A 27,909-nucleotide genomic window follows, 5' to 3' on the forward strand; every position below is an offset into this window, starting at 1 on the left:
CAATTCTATCATTGGGTGTATGGTGACGTTATTCTGGTTCTGCAGGGTGCCCATCAGCCTTTTATGGAAAGGACTGTGCCAATGTCTGCCAGTGCCATAACGGAGCCGACTGTGACCACATCACTGGGCAGTGCACATGTAGGACAGGATTCACAGGCAAACACTGCGAGCAGAGTAAGTGACCTGTCGGCCAGCGTCTAGTCCTGCACAACACTATCAGCCCACATACAGCTTGCATTGAACAATGTCCTGTTCTATGTCTGTCTGTCTGTCTCACCTACATGATCCTCATGAGGACCAGGCTATTGGTGGGGAGGGGGGGAAGCTTTTACATTGCATGTTGTAACACACCAGACTGACAGTAAACCATCCCCAGAGGAAATTGTTTAGGAAAAATATGGACAAAATTGCAAAAAATGTAATTAAAAAAAAAGTTAAATCTCAAAATGGTGTGAATATGTAATTAATTTACTAGGGCCAGATTATGGTCAGTTCGAAAGAAAATGCCCCAGGCTTGGTGGTCAGTTGAAGAAAAAAAAAAATTACATAACGCCTGTCGTCAGTAGGAGGAATAGTGCCCTAATATTGGTGTCAGCGGGAGGAATAGTGCCCTAATATTGGTGTCAGTGGGAGGAAAAGTGCCCCAATATTGGTGTCAGTGGGAGGAAAAGTGCCCCATAATTGGTGTCAGTGGGAGGAATAGTGCTCCATTGTTGGTGTCAGTGAGATGAATAATGCCCCATCATTTGTGTCAATGGAAGGAATAGTTCTCCATCATTGGTGTCCGTGGAAGGAATAGTGCTCTGCTATTGGTGTCAGTAGAAAGAATAGTGTCCAATTGTTGATGTCAATGGAAGGAATAGTTCTCAATCGTTGGTATCAGTGGAAGGAATAGTGCCCCATTTTTGGTGTCAATGCGAGGAATAGTGCCCTATCATTGATGTCAGTGGAAGAAGTAGTGCCCTGTTGTTGATGTTAGTAGAAGGAATAGTGCCCAATCATTGGTGTCAGTGGGAGAAATAGTACCCTGTTGTTGGTATCAGTGGGATGAATAGTGCCCAATCAGTGGTGTCAATGGAAGAAATAGTGCCCCGTCATTGGTGTCAATGGAAGGAATAGTGCCCAGTCGTTGGTGTCAGTGGAAGGAATAGTGCCCCATCATTGATATCAGTGGGAGGAATAGTGCCCCATCATTGGTATCAGTGGAAGGAATAGTGCCCCTTCACTGGTATCAGTGGGAGGAATAGTGCCCCATCATTGGTATCAGTGGGAGGAATAGTGCCCCATCATTGGTATCAGTGGGAGGAATAGTGCCCCATCATTGGTATCAGTGGGAGGAATAGTGCCCCATCATTGGTGTCAGTGGGAAGAATAGTGCCCCATCATTGGTGTCAGTGGGAGGAATAGTGCCCCATCATTGGTGTCAGTGGGAGGAATAGTGCCCCATCATTGGTGTCAGTGGGAAGAATAGTGCCCCATCAATGGTATCAATGGAAGGAATAGTGCCCCATCAATGGTATCAATGGAAGGAATAGTGCCTCATCATTGGTATCAATGGAAGGAATAGTGCCTCATCATTGGTATCAATGGAAGGACTAGTGCCTCATCATTGGTATCAATGGAAGGAATAGTGCCCCATCATTGGTGTCAGTGGGAGGAATAATGCCTGTTATCAATGAGAGGAAAAGTGCCCAATGGGCCAGATAAAGGCAAGAAAAGGGCCACATCCAGCCCGCGGGCAGCAGTTTGGAGACCACTGACATAGATCAAAATTCATAGCAGTTAATACTTGGAGAGAGTAAAGTTTGTTGTACATATTATATCAAATGAAAACTAGGTGATTACAACTTGTATGCATGCAAAGCTGCACAGGAATTAAAGTGTACATATAGCCAAAAGATGTCTTTTTAGCTATGGATAGAGTAGCGAAGGGTTAAAACCTCTGTTGGTTCATTGTTTTTGCAGTCCACACCCCATTGGGGAGATTTTCCTTTCCATCCTGTCCCAACGATACAACAGGAAGGAAGAGGAAAATCTCTACAAAGTGATGGAAATCCCCTTCCTAGGCAGCTGTCGCCAGAGCAGGTTTCCCCCTAAGAAGATTTCCCCTCTTTTCCTGATTTAATGACAACTCTAAAATTTTGGATTTTTCCATCATTTTTTGTTTCAGTGATAATGATCACTAGGACAAATAGAGAAGGTTAAAGTGGAACTAAACCCATTCATTTAACTGTTTCTCTAAACATTGAAAGCATGCCATGATTGATAACTGTCACAGTTGCTTGTGCTCTCAACCAAACTGTCAAGCTATCAAACTGTTGGTGTCATACCTGATCACATGTGCGGCAACTGCAGTTCAAACAGAAGCTAAGATGGCAGCTTCCTTGGTTGTATAGGATAGGAGAGTTTAGTTCCACTTTACATCTGAACTCCAGGTATGATCTGTATTCAGGGGCGGACTGACAACTCATGGGGCCCCCGGGAAATAGGGGATCATGGGGCCCCTGTGTCCTTGCCCAAACTCAAAAAAGCCTATGAAAAAGGTACCAGGAGCATCTCATGGGGCCCCCTACTGACCCCGTACCCTCGGGCAGTGCCCAAGTTTCCAAATGGTCAGTCCGCCCATCTGTATTGTATAGTTATATTGGTCCAGCTTGGCACGATGTACGAATGTATATCTCACACCCGAGGAAAGCTAACAATCACTGTAGTAGTTGGCGCTACTACAGGGATTATCGCTGTCTTCCAGGTTTTGTGCCAAGCAGCTTCCCTTCCGCAGAGTGACTACAGGGGATCACTTGCTTCATAGAGCGCTTTTTTTTTTAACCACTTCCTTACCTGACCAAATCTGACACTTCTCTCATATAGATTAAAATCAATGTTTGTTTGCTAGGAAATTACTTAGAACCCCCAAACATTATGTATTTTTTTTTGTAGCAGAGGCCCTAGAGAATAAAATGGCGGTCACTGCAATTTTTTATGTCATACAGTATTTTTGCAGCAATTTTTCAAAAATTTGGGGAAATAATACACTTTAATGAATTAAAAACAAAAACACAATATATAACTAGATTTTTTTGTACAATATGAAACATGATTCTATGCTGAGTAAATAGATACCCAACGTGTCATGCGTTAAAATTGTGCACGCTAGTAGAATGGTGCCAAACTACGGTACAATTTTTAAAAATATTTTTGGAAATAATACACTTTAATGAATTAAAAAAAAAAAATATATATATATACACAGCACAGTGGCTTAGTGGTTAGCACGTCTGCTGTGCAGTAAGTGGGTCATGGGTTTGATTCCCGACCATGGCACCTCCTGTATAAAGTTTGCATGTTCTCCTTGTGTTCGCGTGGGTTTCCTCCCACACTCCAAAGACATGCTGGTAGGTTAATTGGCTCCTGTCTAAATTGTCCTAGTTTCATCCCTGGCCATGTGGGATCTCCTGTATGGTGGGGGTTGAAGAAAGATCTGGCAACCTACCCTGTAAAAATAATTGCTAAGAGAATTCATGGAAAAAGTCACTTACAAGTGACGGTCCATGCAATTGCCAAGGGTCAGATACAACTGAACAGATAGATATATATAAAACTAAATTTTTTTGTACATTATGAAACATGATACTATGCTGAGTAAATAGATACCCAACATGTCATGTGTTAAAATTGTGCACACTAGTAGAATGGTGCCAAACTACGGTACTTAAAAATCTCCATAGGTGACGCTTTTTTTTATGTCATACAGTATTTGCGCAGCAATTTTTCAAACATTTTTTGGAAATAATACACTTTAATGAATTAAAACAAAAAAACAAAAACACAATATATACCGGTAACTAGATTTTTTTGTACAATATGAAACATGATGTTTTACTGAGCAAATAGATACCCAACGTGTCATGTTTTAAAATTGTGCACGCTAGTAGAATGGTGCCAAACTACGGTACTTACAAATCTCCATAGGTGACAGTTTTTTTTATGTCATGCAGTATTTGCGCAGCAATTTTTCAAAAATGTTTTGGAAATAATACACTTTAATGAATTTAAAAAAATATATATATATATATATATATATATATATATAGATATAGATATATATATACCGTATATATAAAACTAGATTTTTTTTTGTACAGTATGAAACATGATGTTATGCTGAGCAAATAGATACCCAACATGTCATGTTTTAAAATTGTGCAGGCTAGTAAAATGGTGCCAAACTACGGTACTTAAAAATCTCCATAGGTGACGCTTTTTTTTATGTCATACAGTATTTGCGCAGCAATTTTGCAAACATTTTTTGGAAATAATACACTTTAATGAATTAAAACAAAAAAACAAAAACACAATATATAACTCGATTTTTTTGTACAATATGAAACATGATGTTTTACTGAGCAAATAGATACCCAACATGTCATGTCTTAAAATTGTGCACACTAGTAGAATGGTGCCAAACTACAGTACTTAAAAATCTCCATAGGTGACGCTTTTTTTTATGTCATGCAGTATTTGCACAGCAATTTTTCAAAAAATTTTGGGAAATAATACACTTTAATGAATTAAAAAAAACCCACAATATATAACTAGATTTTTTTACAATATGAAACATGATATTTTACTGAGCAAATAGATACCCAACATGTCATGTCTTAAAATTGTGCACACTAGTAGAATGGTGCCAAACTACGGTACTTAAAAATCTCCATAGGTGACGCTTTTTTTTATTTAATACAGTATTTGCGCAGTAATTTTTCAAAAATGTTTTGGAAATAATACACTTTATTTAAAAAAAAAAAGATATATATATATATACTGTATATAAAACTAGATTTTTTTGTACAATATGAAACATGATGTTATGCTGAGCAAACAGATACCCAACATGTCATGTCTTAAAATTGTGCACGCTAGTAGAATGGTGCCAAACTACGGTACTTAAAAATCTCCATAGGTGACGCTTTTTTTTATGTCATGCAGTATTTGCACAGCAATTTTTCAAAAAATTTTGGGAAATACACTTTAATGAATAAAAAAAAACACAATATATAACTCGATTTTTTTTTACAATATGAAACATGATGCTACGCTAAGTAAATAGATACCCAGCATGTCATGTTTTAAAATTGTGCACGCTAGTAGAATGGTGCCAAACTACGGTACTTAAAAATCTCCATAGGTGACGCTTTTTTTATGTCATACAGTATTTGCGCAGTAATTTTTCAAAAATGTTTTGGAAATAATACACTTTAATTTAAAAAAAAAAAAATATATATATATATATATATATATATATATATATATATATATAGATAGATAGATATATATATATCGTATATATAAAACTAGATTTTTTTTTTGTACAGTATGAAACATGATGTTATGCTGAACAAATAGATACCCAACATGTCATGTTTTAAAATTGTGCAGGCTAGTAAAATGGTGCCAATCTACGGTACTTAAAAATCTCCATAGGTGACGCTTTTTTTAATGTCATACAGTATTTGCGCAGCAATTTTTCAAACATTTTTTGGAAATAATACACTTTAATGAATTAAAACAAAAAAACAAAAACACAATATATAACTCGATTTTTTTGTACAATATGAAACATGATGTTTTACTGAGCAAATAGATACCCAACATGTCATGTTTTAAAATTGTGCACACTAGTAGAATGGTGCCAAACTACGGTACTTAAAAATCTCCATAGGTGACACTTTTGTTTATGTCATACAGTATTTGCGCATTAATTTTTCAAAAATGTTTTGGAAATAATACAGTTTAATTTAAAAAAAAAATATATATATATATATGTGTATATACTGTATATAAAACTAGATTTTTTTGTACAATATGAAACATGATGTTATGCTGAGCAAATAGATACCCAACATGTCATGTCTTAAAATTGTGCACACTAGTAGAATGGTGCCAAACTACGGTACTTAAAAATTTCCATAGGTGACACTTTTTTTTATGTCATGCAGTATTTGCGCAGTAATTTTTCAAAAATGTTTTGGAAATAATACACTTTAATGAATTAAAAAAAAAACACAATATATAACTAGATTTTTTTTTTACAATATGAAACATGATGCTATGCTGAGTAAATAGATACCCAACATGTCATGCGTTAAAATTGTGCACGCTAGTAGAATGGTGCCAAACTACGGTACTTAAAAATCTCCATAGGTGATGCTTTTTTTATGTCATACAGTATTTGTGCAGTAATTTTTAAAAAATGTTTTGGAAATACACTTTATTTAAAAAAAAAAAATGATATATATATATATATACTGTATATAAAACTAGATTTTTTTGTACAATATGAAACATGATGTTTTACTGAGCAAATAGATACCCAACATGTCATGCGTTAAGATTGTGCACACTAGTAGAATGGTGCCAAACTACGGTACTTAAAAATCTCCATAGGTGACGCTTTTTTTTATGTCATGCAGTATTTGAGCAGCAATTTTTCAAAAAATTTTGGGAAATAATACACTTTAATGAATTTAAAAAAAACACAATATATAACTAGATTTTTTTTTTACAATATGAAACATGATATTTTACTGAGCAAATAGATACCCAACATGTCATGTCTTAAAATTGTGCACGCTAGTAGAATGGTGCCAAACTACGGTACTTAAAAATCTCCATAGGTGACGCTTTTTTTTATATCATACAGTATTTGCGCAGTAATTTTTCAAAAATGTTTTGGAAATAATACACTTTATTTAAAAAAAAAAAAGATATATATATATATACTGTATATAAAACTAGATTTTTTTGTACAATATGAAACATGATGTTATGCTGAGCAAATAGATACCCAACATGCCATGTCTTAAAATTGTGCACACTAGTAGAATGGTGCCAAACTACGGTACTTAAAAATCTCCATAGGTGACGCTTTTTTTTATGTCCTGCAGTATTTGCGCAGCAATTTTTCAAAACATTTTGGGAAATAACACACTTTAATGAATTAAAAAAAAAACATAATATATAACTAGATTTTTTTTTTACAATACGAAACATGATGCTACGCTGAGTAAATACTGTAGATACCCAACATGTCATGCGTTAAAATTGTGCACGCTAGTAGAATGGTGCCAAACTACTGTACTTAAAAATCTCCATAGGTGACGCTTTAATAATATCTATAGGTTACCAGTTACAGAGGAGATCTAGTAACAGAATTATTGGTCTCGTTCTGACATTCGTGGCGATACCTCACATGTGTAGTTTGAACACTGTTTATATATGTGGGTGGAACCTACGTATGTGTTCACCGCTGCGCCCAAGCCCGTGGGGGGGGATGGGGGCACTTTAATTTTTTTTTATTTATTACATTATTATTACATGTTTACTTTTTTATTACATTTTCATTACATTATTACATATTTTTTTTTATTTTTACACTGTCTCTTTAAAAAAAATTTTTTGATCACTTTTATTCCTATCACAAGGCATGTAAACATCCTTTGTGATATAAATAAGTAGTGACAGGTCCTCTTTATGGAGAGATGTGGGGGCAATAAAACCCCACATCTCTTCTCTACAATGTAAAGCATTAGATCTAAAAAAAAAAAATCATTGATCTAGTGCTTTAAAAAAAAGAGGCCTTGTTTACCTTAGGCCGGAATCAGAAGTGAGGTAATGAAGTCGCTCTGGTCCTCCTAGATCAGGGGTCTCCAAACTATTCAAACAAAGGGCCAGTTTACTGCCCTTCAGACTTTAGGGGGGCTAGATTGTGGCCAATGGGGGTAGAAAATGTTCTAGGCTCAGCATCACTGAAAATAAACATGGCCTCGAGGTTGGTAGTCAGAAGGAGGAGGAGTAGTGCCCTATCATTGGTATCAAGGAAAGAAATAGTGCCCCATTGTTGGTGTCAGTGTGAGGAATAGTGTCCCATCATTGGTATCAGTGGGAGGAATAGTGCCCCATCATTGGTATCAGTGTGGGAGGAATAGTGCACCATCATTGGTGTCAGTGGGAGGAATAGTGCCCCATCATTGGTGTCAGTGTGGGAGGAATAGTGCCCCATCATTAGTGTCAGTGTGGGAGGAATAGTGCCCCATCATTGGTGTCAGTGGGAGGAATAGTGCCCCATCATTGGTATCAGTGGGAGGAATAGTGCCCCATCATTGGTATCAGTGGCAGGAATAGTGTCCCATCATTGGTATCAGTGGGAGGAATAGTGCCCCATCATTGGTGTCAGTGGGAGGAATGGTGCCCCATCATTGGTGTCAGTGGGAGGAATAGTGCCCCATCATTGGTATCAGTGGGAGGAATAGTGTCCCATCATTGGTGTCAGTGGGAGGAATAGTGCCCCATCATTGGTATCAGTGGGAGGAATAGTGCCCCTCATTGGTATCAGTGGGAGGAATAGTGCATCATTGGTGTCAGTGGAAGGAATAGTGCCCCATCATTGGTATCAGTGGGAGGAATAGTGCCCCATCATTGATATCAGTGGGAGGAATAGTGCATCAATGGTGTCAGTGGGAGGAATAGTGCCTCATCATTGGTATCAGTGGGAGGAATAGTGCCCAATCATTGGTGTCAGTGGGAGGACTAGTGCCCCATCATTGGTATCAGTGGGAGGAATAGTGCCCCATCATTGGTGTCAGTGGGAGGACTAGTGCCCCATCATTGGTATCAGTGGGAGGAATAGTGCCCAATCATTGGTGTCAGTGGGAGGACTAGTGCCCCATCATTGGTGTCAGTGGGAGGAATAGTGCCCCATCATTGGTGTCAGTGGGAGGAATAGTGTCCCATCATTGGTATCAGTGAGAGGAATAGTGCCCCATTGTTGGTGTCAATGTGAGGAATAGTGCCCCATCATTGGTGTCAGTGGGAGGAATAGTGCCCCATCATTGGCGTCAGTGGGAGGAATAGTGCCCCATCATTGGCGTCAGTGGGAGGAATAGTGCCCCATCATTGGTGTCAGTGGGAGGAATAGTGCCCCATCATTGGCGTCAGTGGGAGGAATAGTGCCCCATCATTGGCGTCAGTGGGAGGAATAGTGCCCCATCATTGGTGTCAGTGGGAGGAATAGTGCCCCATCATTGGTGTCAGTGGGAGGAATAGTGCCTCATATCATTGGGAGGAATAGTACCCCATCATTGGTATCAAGGAAAGAAATAGTGCCCCATTGTTGGTGTCAGTGGGAGGAATAGTATCCCATCATTGGTGTCAGTGGGAGGAATAGTGCCCCATCATTGGTATCAGTGGGAGGAATAGTGCCCCATCATTGGTATCAGTGGGAGGAATAGTATCCCATCATTGGTATCAGTGGGAGGAATAGTGCCCCATCATTGGTGTCAGTGGGAGGAATAGTGCCCCATCATTGGTATCAGTGGGAGGAATGGTGCCCCATCATTGGTATCAGTGGGAGGAATAGTGCCCCATTGTTGGTGTCAGTGGGAGGAATAGTGCCCCAGCATTAGTGTCGGTGGGAGGAATTATGCCCCATCATTGGTGTCAGTGGGAGGAATAGTGCCCCATCATTGGTATCAGTGGGAGGAATAGTGCCTCATATCATTGGTATCAAGGAAAGAAATAGTGCCCCATTGTTGGTGTCAGTGGGAGGAATAGTGCCCCAAGGGCCAGATCAAGGCTAGTAAAGGGCCACATCTGGCCCGAGCCGCAGTTTGGAGACCACTGTCCTAGGCCATAGAGATGAGTGGAGGCCATCTTTCCTTCACTCATCTCTATACCCAGCCGCTGCAATCCTCAGATCGGTTCTCGGGCTCAACAATCTTCTAGGTAAGCCCAAGAACCACAAGAAGTGGTGTTGGGGGTGTGTCAAGCCCTCCCACTGCTTCTAAAAGTGATCCAGCCACCAATCCTGCCTCAGACCACTTTTAGCAGAAAGGGGATCGCCGGCTGAAAAAAAACAATACCAGGGTTATGGCACATTGCTGCAGCCATAACCCCAGTATTCCACTTCCAACCGAGGATGTATTTTTACTATGGCTGGGAAGTGAAGACAAGGGTCCTCTGAGCAGATGAGCTTGAGATCATGACATCATCCCCCTTTCCACCTCATCCAATCAGAGAAAGCCTTGTATTTATTGAAAATTGCCAAGTGAGTGCCCCTGTGGTCACTTTGTAGAAGTGAAGCCACTCGGCCCAGGATCTGGAAGAGTACAGTGATCACTGTAGTAGCGCCAACTACTACAGTGATTGTCAGCTTCCCCAGTGGCCCCTTGGGTATGAGATATTTACTATTACAGGTACTTATATAGGGCAATCAATTAACGCAGCACTTTACATATATATATATACAGTATCTCACGGAAGTGAGTCCACCCCTCCCCCGGACTGTATACAATGTATATAGATATATATATATAGTATTTCCCAGAAGTGAGTCCACCCCTCCCCCGGACTGTATACAATGTATATAGATATATATATATAGTATTTCCCAGAAGTGAGTCCACCCCTCCCCCGGACTGTATACAATGTATATATATATATAGTATCTCCCAGAAGTGAGTGCACCCCTCAACAGGCCTGTTCTGAGTGGAACCTGTCCTGTTAAACCCCTGTATGGTCTTGGCCACCGTGCTGCAGCTCAGTTTCAGGGTCTTGGCAATCTTCTTATAGCCTAGGCCATCTTTATGTAGAGGAGCAATTCTTTTTTTTTCAGATCCTCAGAGAGTTCTTTGCCATGAGGTGCCATGTTGAACCTCCAGTGACCAGTATGAGAGAGTGAGAGCGATAACACCAAATGTAACCCCCCCGCTCCCCATTCACACCTGAGACCTTGTAACACTAACGAGTCACATGACACCGGGGAGGGAAAATGGCTAATTGGTCCCAATTTGGACCTTGTCACTTAGGGGTGGACTCACTTTTGTTGCCAGCGGTTTAGACATTAATGGCGGTGTGTTGAGTTATTTTGAGGGGACAGCAAATTTACATGTTATACAAGCTGTACACTGACTACGTCACATTGTAGCAAAGTGTCATTTCTTCAGTGTTGTCACATGAAAAGATAGAATCAAATATTTACATAAATGTGAGGGGTGGACTCATTTCTGGGAGATACTGTATATTTAATTCACTCCGGTTTAGTCGTGTGATCCTGCAGCTCCAGCTCTCCCGTGGCAGTGAGTGGCTGCTGCAGAGGAGAGAAGGAGCATCAACAATGGCTGGACTATAGAAGCCTATTGGTGATGTCACATTGTAGCAAAGTGTCATTTCTTCAGTGTTGTCACATGAAAAGATAGAACAAAATATTTACAAAAATGTGAGGGGTGGACTCACTTCTTGGAGATATTGTACATTCACATCAGTCCCTAACCCTCAAGGGGTGTACAATCTAAGGTCCCTAACTTACAATCATACATACACATACTAGGGACAATTTAGACAGGAGCCAATTAACCTACCAGCATGTTTTGGTGTGCGGGAGGAAACCCATTCAAGCACAGGGAGCACATGCAAGGTCCGCATGGGTGGTGCCATGGTTTGGACTCAAACCGCTGCTGCCAGGTGGAAGTACTAACCACTTTGCCACTTTATGTCATGCCAAGCTGTACTAAGTCTACCTATGCAATACAGATCATACCTGGAGTTCAACTTTAATCTCCCTAATTGCAGTGAAATCCCCCACCTTCACTATCCAAACCTGAAATAATTAGTTAGAGATATTCGTTAATCTTGAAAAGTGATCACAATTGGCTAAATGGCGATTGCCTCTATAGATGACCTCTCTCTACACAGAGAGTCCCCATAAGATCAGTTCATTTAGTAAGCTGCAGGACTTTATTCCTATCCAGTCCTATTCTTTATTCCTGTGTTGATGTGTTGTGATGGCCCTTCCTTTAGTAATGTGTTTAGCAGCCACGTGAGGCTTGTATTATAGATCTGCAAGCGTGTGTGCGTTCATATCCGTCCAGCGGTGCTATGGCGTTCAAGCGATTTCATTCTATTTCCCTGCAGAGTGCCCACCGGGAACCTTTGGATACGGCTGCCGGCAGCTGTGCGAGTGTTCGAACAACGCCACGTGCGACCACGTCACGGGGACCTGCTACTGCAACCCTGGCTTCAAAGGCATCCGCTGTGACCAGGGTGAGAGACTCCTGTAGGATCAGCTTCGGCTTTCTCAAACTTTGAAACCGTTCCGAGGTGCGGCGTGCCTGATAATGAAAGAATTTTTATTCTCTGTGTTCCTTTTTTTTTTTTTTTTGTAGCTGCTCTAATGATGGAAGAACTGAATCCTTACACTAAAATCAGCCCGGCTCACGGCTCCGAGCGACACTCGGCGGGGGCCATCATTGGCGTCATCGTCCTGCTGCTGATCATCATGACTTTGTTAGGACTCTTCTTATGGTACCGGCAGAGGCAGAAGGACAAAGACCATGACATGCCCAATGTGTCCTACACCCCCGCCATGCGCATGACCAGCACGGACTACCCTCTTACAGGTGCGTTGGACAACTTACTGCCACTTTGGGTTATATTATGATATATCATTGCTATTTCTCTTACCCTCATTGAAGGACACACTACAGCAGGGGTATCAAGCTCAATGTCATCACGGGCCGCATCAGCATTATCTAGGACAGTCACCTAGGACAGCCACTGACACTGGTTTCCCTACTCTCCGCCATGGCTGGACCCAAAGGGTTCAGCCATGGCAGAGAGTAGGGAAACCAGTGGCAGAGAGTAGGACACACCACAGCAGGGATATCAAGCTCAATTTCATCGCGGGCCGCATCAGCATTATGGTTGCCCTCAAAGGGCCGGTTGTATCTGTAAGACAAGATGTCCAGAGCATGCCACCCAGTGCCGGTGCTAACACTAGGAAAACTAGGCGGCCACCTAGGGCAGCCACTGCTACTGGTTTCCCTACTCTCTGCCATGGCTGGACCCAGAGGATTCAGCCATGGCAGAGAGTAGGGAAACCAGTGGCAGAGAGTAGGACACACCACAGCAGGGGTATCAAGCTAAATTTCATTGCGGGCCGCATCAGCATTATGGTTGCCCTCAAAGGGCTGGTTGTATCTGTTAGACAAGATGTCAAGAGCATGCCACCCAGTGCCAGTGCTACCACTAGGAAAACTAGGCGGCTACCTAGGGCAGCCACTGCCACTGGTTTCCCTACTCTCCGCAATGGTTGGACCCAGAGGGTTCAGCCATGGCAGAGAGTAGGGAAACCAGTGGCAGAGAGTAGGACACACCACAGCAGGGGTATCAAGCTCAATTTCATCGCGGGCCGCATCAGCATTATGGTTGCCCTCAAAGGGTCAGTTGTATCTGTAAGACGAGATGTCCAGAGCATCCCACCCAGTGCTGGTGCTACCACTAGGAAAACTAGCCGGCCACCTAGGCCACCACTGGTTTCCCTACTCTCTGCCATGGCTGGTCCCTCTAGGTCCAGCCATGGCGGAGAGTAGGGAAACCGCTACCCCCCCCCCCCCCCCCCGCAGGCCGGTCTTTCCATGGGCTGAAGGGGGATTGTTGGGAAGGGAATTTGTGCTAGGAGAGGGGATGGGGGGAAGGAATTTGTGTTACGTGATTTTGCACAGCCCTACCGCCATGTAGCAGTAGTTCTGCTATAGGGCGGTGGGGAAGCGGTTAACCTCCAGGGGTCGCTGTTTGGTGCATAGGTGACCAAGCCCAATTTATCAGTGTCGGCATGTGTTGGGTAACTTCAAGTTGGTCTTCAGGAAACCTAACAATCTTCCCCTGGACTGGGGATGCGCCTGCAGTTAACTGCTTGTTTATGTCTAAGGGCATGAGCCAGCAGATTTACATACCCAAACATCTGCATGGCTCCTCCATGCAGCTACACTGGTCCTCTCAGCCTCTTCTCCCCTGTGCTCTGGTGGTCTAAAGTCCTTTGACATCATCAAGCCCTGCATTGGACATGAGGACACCAAGGGCCATTCCACTTGTGCAGCATGGGGGAGCACCATCTGCCAGTGGAGCGCAGGATCAAGTAAGTAAAATGACCTTCACCATTCCCTAGATCAGGGGTGGGCAACTGTGGCCCTCCAGCTGTTGGTGAACTACAAGTCCCATCATGCCTCTGCCTTTGGGAGTCATGCTTGTAACTGTCAGTTTTGCAATGCCTCATGGGACTTGTAGTTCTACAACAGCTGGAGGGCCACAGTTACCTACCCCTGCCCTAGACTGAACTGACAAATATCCCTGGCAGTGGAGACGCAGCCCCGCTGCAGGGGAGGGTTTTCGGGTTTCCTGGAACTTTGGGGTTGGGTTTGTGGCTGCCATTTCTGCTCCTCTGAAAAGGAATCCGTAATGGAATGTTTTTCAGGGTCTTTCAGAGTCAGTTGACAGGCAGATCACAGGCAATATGTCGCGTTAAGGATGCTCGTTTTAGGCTCCATTCACACTTGTGAAACTTGTCATCCAACTTTGGACACTAAAGTTGCATGACAAGTCCTACCCCATGTTTTTCAATGTCCACTGTTCAAATATGTACGACTTAGAGTTGCAGCAACTTCGAAGTAGTTCACGCACTAATTTGGTATGACTTTCGTGCAACTTAAGTACCATAGACTGCAATGTAAACCCTCAAAAATTGTATGAAAGTTGCACCTGAGTGTTATACATGCAACAGCTGTCCATTATCATTAATGAAAGCCAAAGTCATATCCAAGTTGCACCCATCCAAAGTTGCATCAAATCTCTACCAAAGTTGCACTCCAATGTTGTGCAATTGTGGAGTCGTACAAGTCTAGATGGAGACTAAAGCAGGCCATAGACAGGTCGAAATCCGGCCGTTTTTTTTTTTTAAAAATGAAAAATCGATCGTTCGATCGACCGACGTTACCACCGACGTTAAAAAAATCTGCCGATTTTCGTCCCGTCTACGGCCGGCATTTAACCCCATAATTACTTCTGTCCCTGCAGAGAGCTCCGCTGTTATATTTTACATGAAAGTCTTGCGGTTGCAACAATTATCCATTTGTATCCATTTCGGATACAGATGTTTTTACTCGGATACAAATGGATACATTGCTGCAACCGCAAGACTTTTCATATAAAATATAATGGACTGGAATTCTTCTTCTTTTCTTCTTCTTCTTTTTCTTCTTCTTCTTTTTCTTCTTCTTTTTCTTCTTCTTCTTCGTAGGTTACGGCTCATGCGCAGATTTTTTATCGGTAAAACGATCGGCCGATTTGCCCATCATTTCCGGGAAAATCGAGATCGTCAAAATTGGCCATGAATTTTCCAACATGCCCGATAAAAAAAATGTGCAAAAAGCCCAAAAAACGGCTGACCAATTAACCCACTAACGGTGCAAAAATTGGCAAATTATTTTTCCCGCCGAAACATCGGCCGATTTTCGACCCATCTATGGCCGGCATTAGTGCCCAGTCATAGCGCTGCAATTTCAGGTGTGATTTGGGAATTTAAATCGCACATGAAATCACATCTAATGAATGCGAATGACTGCGTCTTAACATTTTCTGCAGCGCAATTTTGAATATAGTTCTCGCATTACTTTTTGTGCAGTTTTGTTGCAATTTCACATACGTAGAATATAACGGAAGTCGCACTGCAAATTGCAAGAAATCGTTGAAAATCTTCACAAATAGCAATAAATTCTTCAGAAATCGCACCTGAAATCGCACTGAGATTGCACACAAATCACGGGATTTTAAATTGCAGCTGTGTGACCGGTGACTTAACCTTTAGAGTCCATTCACACTTGTGCGACTTGCCATGTGACTTTGGACAAGTCACACCCCATGTTTCCCAATGAGTACTATTCATATCTGTGCGAATTCAAGTCACAGCGACTTGAAAGTAGTTCCTGCACTAATTTGGTCCAACTTTCATGTGACTTGGCCATAGCCGTCAGTGTAAACCTTCCGAAGTCACATGAACCTGAATGATATACATGGAACTTGCATGCGAGTGTGTAGAGCACAAACAGTCATCCTTGGTCAAAGCTAAAGTCGCACTCATCCAAAGTCGCATCAGGTCGAAATTGAAATCATTGGATTTTGAAGTTGCAGAAGTTTGAATGGAGCCTTAAATGCTGCAGGACCATACCACAGACAAGTGCATTACATGTGGTTGTGCGGCAGTTGCAGCACAGCCCCATTCGCTTGAATAGGTCGTATCTGACAGTTGTACTACATGCTCTATGACTAATTTATGTATCTAAATAAATATTTTTTTATTTTTTTGAAGACATAGAGTATATGGCTTTTATTTTCCACACAGTTTACACTTAAAAAAATATTTTAGGCTTTATAATTCATTAAAATGTATTAGAAAAAAAAATGTATATATATATATATAAATTTCTTTCAAAATGTTTTTTTTATTTTCATTTTAATACTGTAATCTGATCATTTTCCCATAATACATTTTTTTGATTTTACAACAGCAAAAAAAACAAACACAAAAATAGGACAGTGAAAAGGTACACAATATCACAGCATAGGTGTTGCGTTAATTGTTTTTTGTTTTCCCATAATACATTTTTTATTTGGTTTTACAAATATAGTTACAACAAAAAGACAAAAATAGGACATGTAATCAGATCATTTCATCATTAACCCCTTGACGCCAACGTCACACAAATATGCGGCCTCAAAGAACTGGGCTTTTTTCGGTGGGGCCGCATATTTGTGTGCATGCCTTTTGCTGGGAGTGCTGGGAGCGCGTCGCACTGCCCCAGCACAAAGACCGCAGTGTCACTGAGAGCCCCGGGTCCCATTCTAACGATTGGGACCCGGGACTTCCTATTCCAGGTCACATGATCACTGTGATAGCCTCTGATTGGCTATCACAGTGATCAGTCACTGTACAGCCCCGCCCCCTTGTTTTTTCTCTCTCTATGAATGGAGAAGAGAGATACATTGTATCATTATATACAGTCAGGTCCATAAATATTGGGACATCGACACAATTCTAACATTTTTGGCTCTATACACCACCGCAATGGATTTGAAAGAAATGAACAAGATGTGCTTTAACTGCAGTCTGTCAGCTTTAATTTGAGGGTATTTACATCCAAATCAGGTGAACGGTGTAGGAATTACAACAGTTTGCATATGTGCCTCCTACTTGTTAAGGGACCAAAAGTAATGGGACAATTGGCTTCTCAGCTGTTCCATGGCCAGGTGTGTGTTATTCCCTCATTATCGCAATTACAATGAGCAGATAAAAGGTCCAGAGTTCATTTCAAGTGTGCTATTTGCATTTGGAATCTGTTGCTGTCAACTCTCAAGATGAGATCCAAAGAGCTGTCACTATCAGTGAAGCCATCATTAGGCTGAAAAAACAAAATAAAACCCATCAGAGAGATAGCAAAAACATTAGGTGTGGCCAAAACAACTGTTTGGAACATTCTTAAAAAGAAGGAACGCACCGGTGAGCTCAGCAACACCAAAAGACCCGGAAGACCACGGAAAACAACTGTGGTGGATGACTGAAGAATTCTTTCCCTGGTGAAGAAAACACCCTTCACAACAGTTGGCCAGATCAAGAACACTCTCCAGGAGGTAGGTGTATGTGTGTCAAAGTCACCAATCAAGAGAAGACTTCACCAGAGTGAATACAGAGGGTTCACCACAAGATGGAAACCATTGGTGAGCCTCAAAAACAGGAAGGCCAGATTAGAGTTTGCCAAACGACATGTAAAAAAGCCTTCACAGTTCTGGAACAACATCCTATGGACAGATGAGACCGACATCAACTTGTACCAGAGTGATGGGAAGAGAAGAGTATGGAGAAGGAAAGGAACTGCTCATAATCCTAAGCATACCACCTCATCAGTGATCATGGTGGTGGTAGTGTCATGGCGTGGGCATGTATGGCTGCCAATGGAACTGCTTCTCTTGTATTTATTGATGATGTGACTGCTGACAGAAGCAGCAGGATGAATTGTGAAGTGTTTCGGGAATATTATCTGCTCATATTCAGCCAAATGCTTCACAACTCATTGGACGCTTCACAGTGCAGATGGACAATGACCCAAAGCAGACTGCAAAAGCAACCAAAGAGTTTTTTAAGGGAAAGAAGTGGAATGTTCTGCAATGGCCAAGTCCATCACCTGACCTGAATCCGATTGAGCATTTCACTTGCTGAAGACAAAACTGAAGGGAAAATGCCCCAAGAACAAGCAGGAACTGAAGACATTTGCAGTAAAGGCCTGGCAGAGCATCACCAGGGATGAAACCCAGCGTCTGGTGATGTCTATGCGTTCCAGACTTCAGGCTGTCATTGACTGCAAAGGATTTGCAACCAAGTATTAAAAAGTGAAAGTTTGATTTATGATTATTATTCTGTCCCATTACTTTTGGTCCCTTAACAAGTGGGAAGCACATATGCAAACTGTTGTAATTCCTACACGGTTCACCTGATTTGGATGTAAATACCCTCAAATTAAAGCTGACAGTCTGCAGTTAAAGCACATCTTGTTCGTTTCATTTCAAATCCATTGTGGTGGTGTATAGAGCCAAAAATGTTAGAATTGTGTCCATGTCCCAATATTTATGGACCTGACTGTACACCCTATTATACATTGTATCTCTCTAACTCATGGCATAGAAAATAAATGGATATTAAAAAATAAATTAAAAAATAAAGAAAAATACCTAGATCGAGGTTTGATCTAGTTCAGTGCTAGGGTTAGTGTTTGGGTCAAGGTTCAGGTCAAAAGGTCAGGGACAAAGGTCAGGATTAAAAAAAAATTGGTATCAGTGTCAGTTATTTTTAGGTAAAAAAAAAAAAGAAAAAGACAAAAACAAAATGCGCACTATTGTCTCTGGGCTGTACTCCGGGTACAAACAACAACTAACATACACATATATGGTATCGCTGCAATCATCAAGAACTGGAGAATGTATTTTGGGTTGTTCTTTGGTGGTAGGTTATGATAGTAACAAGAAACACACAGCTAAATAAAAAAAAAATTTTTTTTTTACTATTTTGGGCCAGTTTTCCTTTCATATAAAAAATTAAGAGATATCCATTACCATTTACTACCAAATCAAAGCCCAATTTGTCCTGAAAAAAAACGCGATATAATCCACCTGGATGTACGAAGTAGTTGTGATGATCTGTACGGTTTTACTAACACATGTCAACGTTGCAAAATAGTGCTTAGGCATTTAGATTTGTTTTACCCTCAGGCGTGAAGGGGTTAAACCTACAGTATAGCAGTGCAGATGAGCAGTACAGCCTGATGGCAGTGTTCATCTACAAAGTGAAGGCTTTCATTTTTTCAAAGAAGCCTTGCATAGTGATGGCATGATTGGGAAGAATGCTGATTGGTTCCCGATTATCAGGCGTGGTCAGTGATAGCTGAGATTGAGAGCGCCCAGCCGCGCTAAGCATTGGCTGAAGGCTCTCAAGGGGAAGAACGTTTATAAACATCCCCAGCAAAGGAAATCACCCTGGGGAATGCTTAGATACAGATGGTGGGCAGGAAAAGGTATACGTCATGTCGGCTGTCAGACATCCATTGCAAGAAATCCGTGCCTGCATACCTCTAGAACTCATAACCCAGACAATAGTATTGCCAGTATCACTGGCGGAGCTGCAGGCACCATATCCATGGAGCAGGCACGCAGTGTATGTTTTATTCTGAAGTATGTATACATGGTTACTAAAACTTCATATACAGTCAGGTCCATAAATATTGGGACATCGACACAATTCTATCATTTTTGGCTCTATACACCACCACAATGGATTTGAAATGAAACAAACAAGATGTGCTTTAACTGTAGAATGTCAGCTTTAATTTGAGGGTATTTACATCCAAATCAGGTGAACGGTGTAGGAATTACAACAGTTTGCATATGTGCCTCCCACTTGTTAAGGGACCAAAAGTAATGGGACAGAATAATAATCATAAATCAAACTTTCACTTTTTAATACTTGGTTTCAAATCCTTTGCAGTCAATGACAGCCTAAAGTCTGGAACCATAGACATCACCAGACGCTGGGTTTCATCCCTGGTGATGCTCTGCCAGGCCTCTACTGCAACTGTCTTCAGTTCCTGCTTGTTCTTGGGGCATTTTCCCTTCAGTTTTGTCTTCAGCAAGTGAAATGCTCAATCGGATTCAGGTCAGGTGATGGACTTGGCCATTGTATAACATTCCACTTCTCTCCCTTAAAAAACTCTTTGGTTGCTTTTGCAGTCTGCTTTGGGTCATTGTCCATCTGCACTGTGAAGCGTCCAATGAGTTCTGAAGCATTTGGCTGAATATGAGCAGATAATATTCCCGAAACACTTCACAATTCATCCGGCTGCTTTTGTCAGCAGTCACATCATCAATAAATACAAGAGAAGCAGTTCCATTGGCAGCCATACATGCCCACGCCATGACACTACCACCACCATGCTTCACTGATGAGGTGGTATGCTTAGGATCATGAGCAGTTCCTTTCCTTCTCCATACTCTTCTCTTCCCATCACTCTGGTACAAGTTGATGTCGGTCTCATCTCTCCATAGGATGTTGTTCCAGAACTGTGAAGGCTTTTTTAGATGTCGTTTGGCAAACTCTAATCTGGCTTTCCGTTTTTTGAGGCTCACCAATGGTTTCCATCTTGTGGTGAACCCTCTGTATTCACTCTGGTGAAGTCTTCTCTTGATTGGTGACTTTGACACACATACACCTACCTCCTGGAGAGTGTTCTTGATCTGGCCAACTGTTGTGAAGGGTGTTTTCCTCACCAGGGAAAGAATTCTTCGGTCATCCACCACAGTTGTTTTCCGTGGTCTTCCGGGTCTTTTGGTGTTTCTGAGCTCACCGGGGCGTTCCTTCTTTTTAAGAATGTTCCAAACAGTTGTTTTGGCCACGCCTAATGTTTTTGCTATCTCTCTGATGGGTTTGTTTTGTTTTTTCAGCCTAATGATGGCTTCACTGATGGTGACAGCTCTTTGGATCTCATCTTGAGAGTTGACAGCAACAGATTCCAAATGCAAATAGCACACTTGAAATTAACTCTGGACCTTTTTTTCTGCTCATTGTAATTGGGATAATGAGGGAATAACACACACCTGGCCATGGAACAGCTGACAGTCTACAGTTAAAGCACATCTTGTTCGTTTCATTTCAAATCCATTGTGGTGGTGTATAGAGCCAAAACTGTTAGAATTGTGTCGCTGTCCCAATATTTATGGACCTGACTGTAAGCTATAAGATGTGAATGACATTTTTAATATTTTTAGGATGCAACTACAATGGGTATAGAAAAGAATCACCCCCCCTTCAGGCTGAAATGAAGACAAACACTGTTTTTGTTTTATGCCTGAAATGAAGACAGACACCATTTTTGTTTTATCCGGCTGTGTGCAACTTATAACATCCAAGTGAAGGATAGAACACCAACATTTCAGCAAAAATTAAAAAAAAAAAAATCAAAAACAGAATCACGGATTTGGAAAAAGGATCACCTCCCCTCCTTGTGTCGGTATTTTGTTGAACCCCCTTTTGCTATAATTCCAGCCTTTAGTCTGTTGGGATTTGTCTCTACTAACTTTGCACATGTAGCTTTTGCGATATTTGCCTGCTTTTCTTTGCAGAATTGCTCAGGTTCAGTGACATTTGATGGCTAGTGTTTGTGGACGGCAGTCTTCAAGTCATTCCACAGAATTTCAATGGGGTGGAAGTCTGGGCTCTGACTAGGCCATGCAAGGACATTCACCTCCTTCTCCTCCAAACATTGGGGGGTCATTGTTGCTGTGTGCTTTAGCTGATTGTCATGTTGGAAGGCAAACCTTCTTTCCATTGACCACATTCTGGCAGAGGGCAGCAGATTTTCCTGCAGAATGTGACGGAATTTTGCCAAATTAATATTTCCATCTATCCTGACAAGTACTCCATTCCCTGCTGCAGAGAAACCCCCCATAACAGGATATTACTACCCCCCTCAATAACAGACTATTACCCCCTCCATGCTGTACTGTAGGAATGGTGGGATTTGGATGGTGAGCTGGGTTGGATTTCCACTAGACATATCATTTAGAGGCCAAATTATTCCATTTCAGTCTTGTCTGACCAGAACACCTTCTTCTATGTGGCCTTAGAATCTTCAATTTGCTTTTTGGCAAAGCTCAGTGGTTACTGCATTCGGCCTTTGTTGAGTAGCGACTTTTTTCTTGCACCCCTCCCATACAAGTCACATTTGTGGAGGATTTGTGATATTGGTGTCACATGCACACAATGACCACTCTTTGTCATCAATTCCCGACACAGCTTCAGAGTTGCTGTAGGCCTCTTGGTAGCCTCCCCTACCGGTTTCTTCCTGGCTCATTCATCCAGTTTGGAGCGAAGTCCTGATCCCGGGAGGATCTGTGTTCTACCAAATACCTTCCACTTCCTATAGACTTCACTCTGCTTCAAGGCATTGATAAAGCCTTTGAGATTTTTTGTATCCATCTCCTCACATGTGCCCGTCCACAATTTTATCCCGGAGATCTTTTGGCAGTGCCTTTACACCCATAGTGAATTGCTTGCTTCAGTTGCACTACCAGGGACTAAAATGCTCCAGGAAAGCTCTTTTCATGCTGAGCTAATCAAAATGACCCCAGCTGATCACAGTTGAAAGACTTTGTGTGCCATTGAGAAGGTGACCAGCTACACCTGATTATGTTTGCAAGTCATTTTTAGGAGGGTGGGATCCTTTCTAAAATTCTGTAATCCTGTTTTTGAATATTGTTTATTTTTTTCTGATGTGTTGGTGTCATATCTTTTACTTGCATGTTATACGTTGCACTGAGCAAATACAGCTGGATAAAACAAAAAATGTGTCTGTCTTCATTTCAGACTGCAAAGCAACAAAATGTGACTATTTTAAAGGAGGGGTGATTGATGAAGGTCCTTGACACCCTATTACAGGAAGTGTCTGAACAACACTTTGTCCATCTCTCAGCTGTGCTCCTATGTTGTCACCCTGTCACTTGGGCTTCCAATTGGCACTATATGTGGCCTTTTTCAACACACATTATGCAGGTGTGGTCCACTGTTGTCTTCGTCAGAAAAGTAAAGAATATAAAGCCTGATGAAGGGATGTAGAAAGTAAAGAATACAATGCCTGATGAAGGGATGTAGGAAGTAAAGAATACAAAGCCTGATGAAGGGATGTAGGAAGTAAAGAAAACAAAGCCTGATGAAGGGATGTAGAAAGTAAAGAATACAAAGCCTGATGAAGGGATGTAGAAAGTAAAAAATACAAAGCTTGATGAAGGGATGTAGGAAGTAAAGAATACAAAGCCTGATGAAGGGATGTAGAAAGTAAAGAATATAAATCCTGATGAAGGGATGTAGGAAGTAAAGAAAACAAAGCCTGATGAAGGGATGTAGAAAGTAAAGAATACAAAGCCTGATGAAGGGATGTAGAAAGTAAAGAATATAAAGCCTGATGAAGGAATGTAGAAAGTAAATAATATAAAGCCTGATGAAGGGATGTAGGAAGTAAAGAATACAAAGCCTGATGAAGGGATGTTGATAGTAAATAATATAAAGCCTGATGAAGGGATGTAGGAAGTAAAGAATACAAAGCCTGATGAAGGGATGTAGAAAGTAAAGAATACAAAGCCTGATGAAGGGATGTAGAAAGTAAAGAATACAAAGCCTGATGAAGGGATGTAGGAAGTAAAGAATACAAAGCCTGATGAAGGGATGTAGGAAGTACAAAGCCTGATGAAGGGATGTAAAAAGTAAAGAATACAAAGCCTGATGAAGGGATGTAAAAAGTAAAGAATACAAAGCCTGATGAAGGGATGTAAAAAGTAAAGAATACAAAGCCTGATGAAGGGATGTAGAAAGTAAAGAATACAAAGCCTGATGAAGGGATGTAGAAAGTAAAGAATACAAAGCCTGATGAGGGGATGTAGGAAGGAAAGAATACAAAGCCTGATGAAGGGATCTCGGTTATTCCAAAGCTTGCATCTCTAATACCTCAAGTTAGCCAATAAAGAAGATCACTGAGACTCCAACCTTTCTGTGTTAATGGAAGGCTAACACAATTCTCTACTAGAGCGCAGAGTAAGCTGCAGCCCATGGAAAGCCTCACATTGGATGTAACACGTTAATGCTATTATACTTGACAAGGGATTATTATAATGCTCTGGATGTCCCATTGTTCATTGTGAAAATCTCTGCATGGTAATATCTGCTTCAGTTATACACCTGTGTGCTGTGATAATGAGCAGAATACCAATACAGATATATAGACGATTATGCGTTTGGTATATCAACAGAATTCAACTGGGATGAAATTTATACGATAAGCATTTAGTAATCACATTTTTACAATGTTGTACTCGCCGCAGAATGTGCCATGAATTACATATTAACCACTTGCTGTCCACCTGTTATACATAAACGGATGGACGGCACACTCCAGAGGGCTGGACAGTGTTTTACAATTGTCATTTTTAAAGTTCTTTGTAGCACTGTACTGTGAACACGCTGTATATTGGACAATGCAGTTCACAAAGTATAGAGCCAGCAAAATTGGCTCTGTACCACATGATCTCTGTAACCCAGTGTAAACAAGTATCAGTGTCATCTAGTACCAGAAATAGTGTCATTTAACCCATCTACGGTATATGTCAGCCCCATCCTGTCACTGATCTGACCTGTCATCCACCTCTCTACTGTCATTCACAACACTACAGTGTATGTCAGCCCCATCCTGTCTCTGATCTGACCCATCATTCACCTCCCTACTGTCGTTCACTATTCTACAGTATATGCAGGGGCGGACTGACCATTCGAGCACTCGGGCACTGCCTAAGGGCCCGAGGTCAGTAGGGAGCCCCATAAAATGCCCCTGGTACCTTTTTATAGGCTTTTTTGGGTGTGTTTTGAGTGTGGGCAAGGACACAGGGGCCCCATGATCCCCAATTGCCCGGGGACCCCATGAGTTGTCAGTCCGCCCCTGAGTATATGTCAGCCCTATCCTGTCTCTGATCTGACCTATCATCCACCCCTCTACTGTCATTCACTCCTGTACAGTATATGTCAGCCCCATTTTGTCTCTGATCTGACCTGTCATCCACCCCTCTACTGTCATTCACAACACTACAGTATATGTCAGCCCCATCCGGTCTCTGATCTGACCTTCCATCCACATCTCTTCTGTCATTCACCCCTCTACAGTATATGTCAGCCCCATCCTGTCTCTGATCTTGCCTATCGTTCATTCACCCCTCTACTGTCGTTCACTCCTCTACAGTATATGTTAGCCCCATCCTGTCTCTGATATTGCCTATCATTCATCCACCTCTGTACTGTCATTCACCCCTCTACAGTATATGTCAGCCCCATTCTGTCTCTCATCTGACCTGTATATTAACCCCTCGCCTGCCCTATCCTGCACATCTGTACATTAACCCTTTCATCCTCCCTTCCTCTGTGTATGACGGGTACATTTGTTTTATGACAGAAAATAAGGCTTTTTTCAAATTGTTTGAATTTTTTTTCCATTTAAATAGTGAAATGTAAACAAAATAGTGGTTACTAAACACCAAAGGAAAACACTGACATTAAAAATGATATAAAATAATTTAGGTACAGTGTTGCATGACAGAGTAATTGTCAATCAAACTCTCACTGTGAAAGAGCCTGGACAGGAAGGGGGTGTAGCGTCCTCAAGGGGTTCAAATGTGAAGAATAACCAACCACCCATGTGAGACAAAGAAGCTCTGTTGAAATCACTTGAATCTTATACTGTCCAGTGTTACAAAAAAGGTTTTCTTTTACTTGGTTACATGGGCAGTTTGTTTCTTTACTGTGTGGAATGTTCTGCTGCATCATGGCTGAGTAGTCTTCTTTGTACTAGAACAGTGGTCTCCGATCTGTGGCCCACAGGCTGGATGTGGCCCTTTGCTTGCACTTATCTGGCCCCAGGGCACTGTTCCTCCTAATGATAGGAGACACTTTATCCCCCACGGACACCAATGATGGGGCACTATTCCTCCCACTGATACCAATGATGAGGCACTATTCCTCCCACTGACACCAATGATGGGGCACTATTCCTCCACTGACACCAATGATGGGGCACTATTCCTCCACTGATACCAATGATGGGGCACTATTCCTCCCACTGACACCAATGATGGGCCACTATTCCTCCACTGACACCAATGATGGGGCACTATTCCTCCACTGACAGCAATGATGGGGCACTATTCCTCCCACTGATACCAATGATGGGGCACTATTCCTCCCACTGATACCAATGATGGGGCACTATTCCTCCCACTGATACCAATGATGGGGCACTATTCCTCCCACTGACACCAATGATGGGGCACTATTCCCCCCACTGATACCAATGAAGGGGCACTATTCCTCCCACTGATACCAATGATGGGACACTATTCCTCCCACTGACACCAATGATGGGACACTATTCCTCCCACTGACACCAATGATGGGCCACTATTCCTCCCACTGATACCAATGATTGGGCACTATTCCTCCCACTGACACCAATGATGGGGCACTATTCCTTCCACTGACACCAACGATGGGGCACTATTCCTTCCACTGACACCAACGATGGGGCACTATTCCTCCCACTGACACCAATGATGGGGCACTATTCCTCCTACTGACACCAATGATGAGACACTATTCCTCCTACTGACACCAATGATGGGGCACTATTCCTCCCACTGATACCAATGATTGGGCACTATTCCCCCCACTGACACCAATGATGGGGCACTATTCCTTCCACTGACACCAACGATGGGGCACTATTCTTCCCACTGATACCAATGATGGAGCACTATTCCTTCCACTGAGACCAATGATGGGCACTATTCCTCCCCTGACACCAATGATGATGATACCAACCTTTAATACCGCCACCCTATGGCAGAAATACTGCTACAGGGTGGCACAGGTACGCAAAATCACACATATATATATATATATATATATTTATATATATATATGTGATTTTGCATTTATGGGTAGGGGGCGCGGACACCCTACCCGTACCGTCGTTCGCGGTCTCAGATGTCAATCACCGGATCCTGGCTGGCGATTCCCTGCCGGCAGCTGGCGATCGGAGAATTACCGAAGTGGAAGAGACCTGTATGTAAACAATACAGATCTGTCCCCTGTCAGCTCCTACACACTGCTTTGTATGGCTCTGCATTGCAGAGCCATACAAAGCAGTCTGCTTACAGTCAAAAGCACACACAGCCAACATGGTGAAACAGCACACAGTTAACCCTTTCATCACCCCAGATGTTAACCCCTTCCTGCCCAGTGCCATTAGTACAGTGTCAATGCTTTTTATCAGCACTTATCATTGTATTGGTGTCACTGGGGATGTCAGTGACAGTGAGTCCCCACCCCCCCGAGTGTCAGAATGCCCGCCGCAGTCCCGCTGTAAGTCTCTGATCGTCGCCATTACTAGTTATGACGAACTTTGATTTTTAAATTTTTTTTACTGGACATGTTTAACCTCTTCACGCCGGCCGCACACAAAACTGCGGCCTCCCGGCGTCTGGGCCTAGACGCCGAGCGGCCGCACTTTTGTGTTCTATTAAAAAAGGGCATATAGCTGTGTTCAAAATAATAGCAGTCAGACATCACTAACCGGATCAATCACTGTTTTTGGTAGAACTGATATTTCTACATGGCAAATAATTTCCTAGCAGGTGTAGTAGAGTCATAGAAATCCAACAGACCCAACAGTCATGACATGTATGCTGCTGATTCTGTGTCTTTGAATCACTCATTGAAAGGGGCGTGTTCAAAATAATAGCAGTGTGGAGTTCTATTAGTGAGGTCATTCATTCTTTGAAAAACAGGTGGCAATTATTGCCCTTATTTAAGGAAGGAAGGCAGCAAATGTTGGACATGCTGGTTACAGTGCATTTCTCTCTGAAATTCTGAGGAAAATGGGTCGTTCC

General features: G+C 42.0%; 1 protein-coding gene across 1 annotated transcript in view; it reads left to right on the forward strand.

Moving 5' to 3' along the window:
- The window catches only part of LOC149427762 (uncharacterized), a gene marked incomplete at its 5' end in the record, with an annotated part of 460,704 nt that overhangs the window by 304,888 nt on the left and 127,907 nt on the right, over window positions 1–27,909 (forward strand). Inside the window, 3 exons of the mRNA XM_089667692.1 lie at window positions 46–174; window positions 11,968–12,096; window positions 12,219–12,452. Of these exons, the coding sequence (XP_089523818.1) occupies window positions 46–174; window positions 11,968–12,096; window positions 12,219–12,452 (492 nt within the window). The remainder of the gene's footprint in view (window positions 1–45; window positions 175–11,967; window positions 12,097–12,218; window positions 12,453–27,909) is intronic.

Source organism: Staurois parvus, unplaced genomic scaffold (assembly GCF_062004578.1).
Source record: "Staurois parvus isolate SC_StPar_1 unplaced genomic scaffold, SC_StPar_1.0 ptg003510l, whole genome shotgun sequence".
Taxonomy (NCBI): Eukaryota; Metazoa; Chordata; class Amphibia; order Anura; family Ranidae; genus Staurois; species Staurois parvus.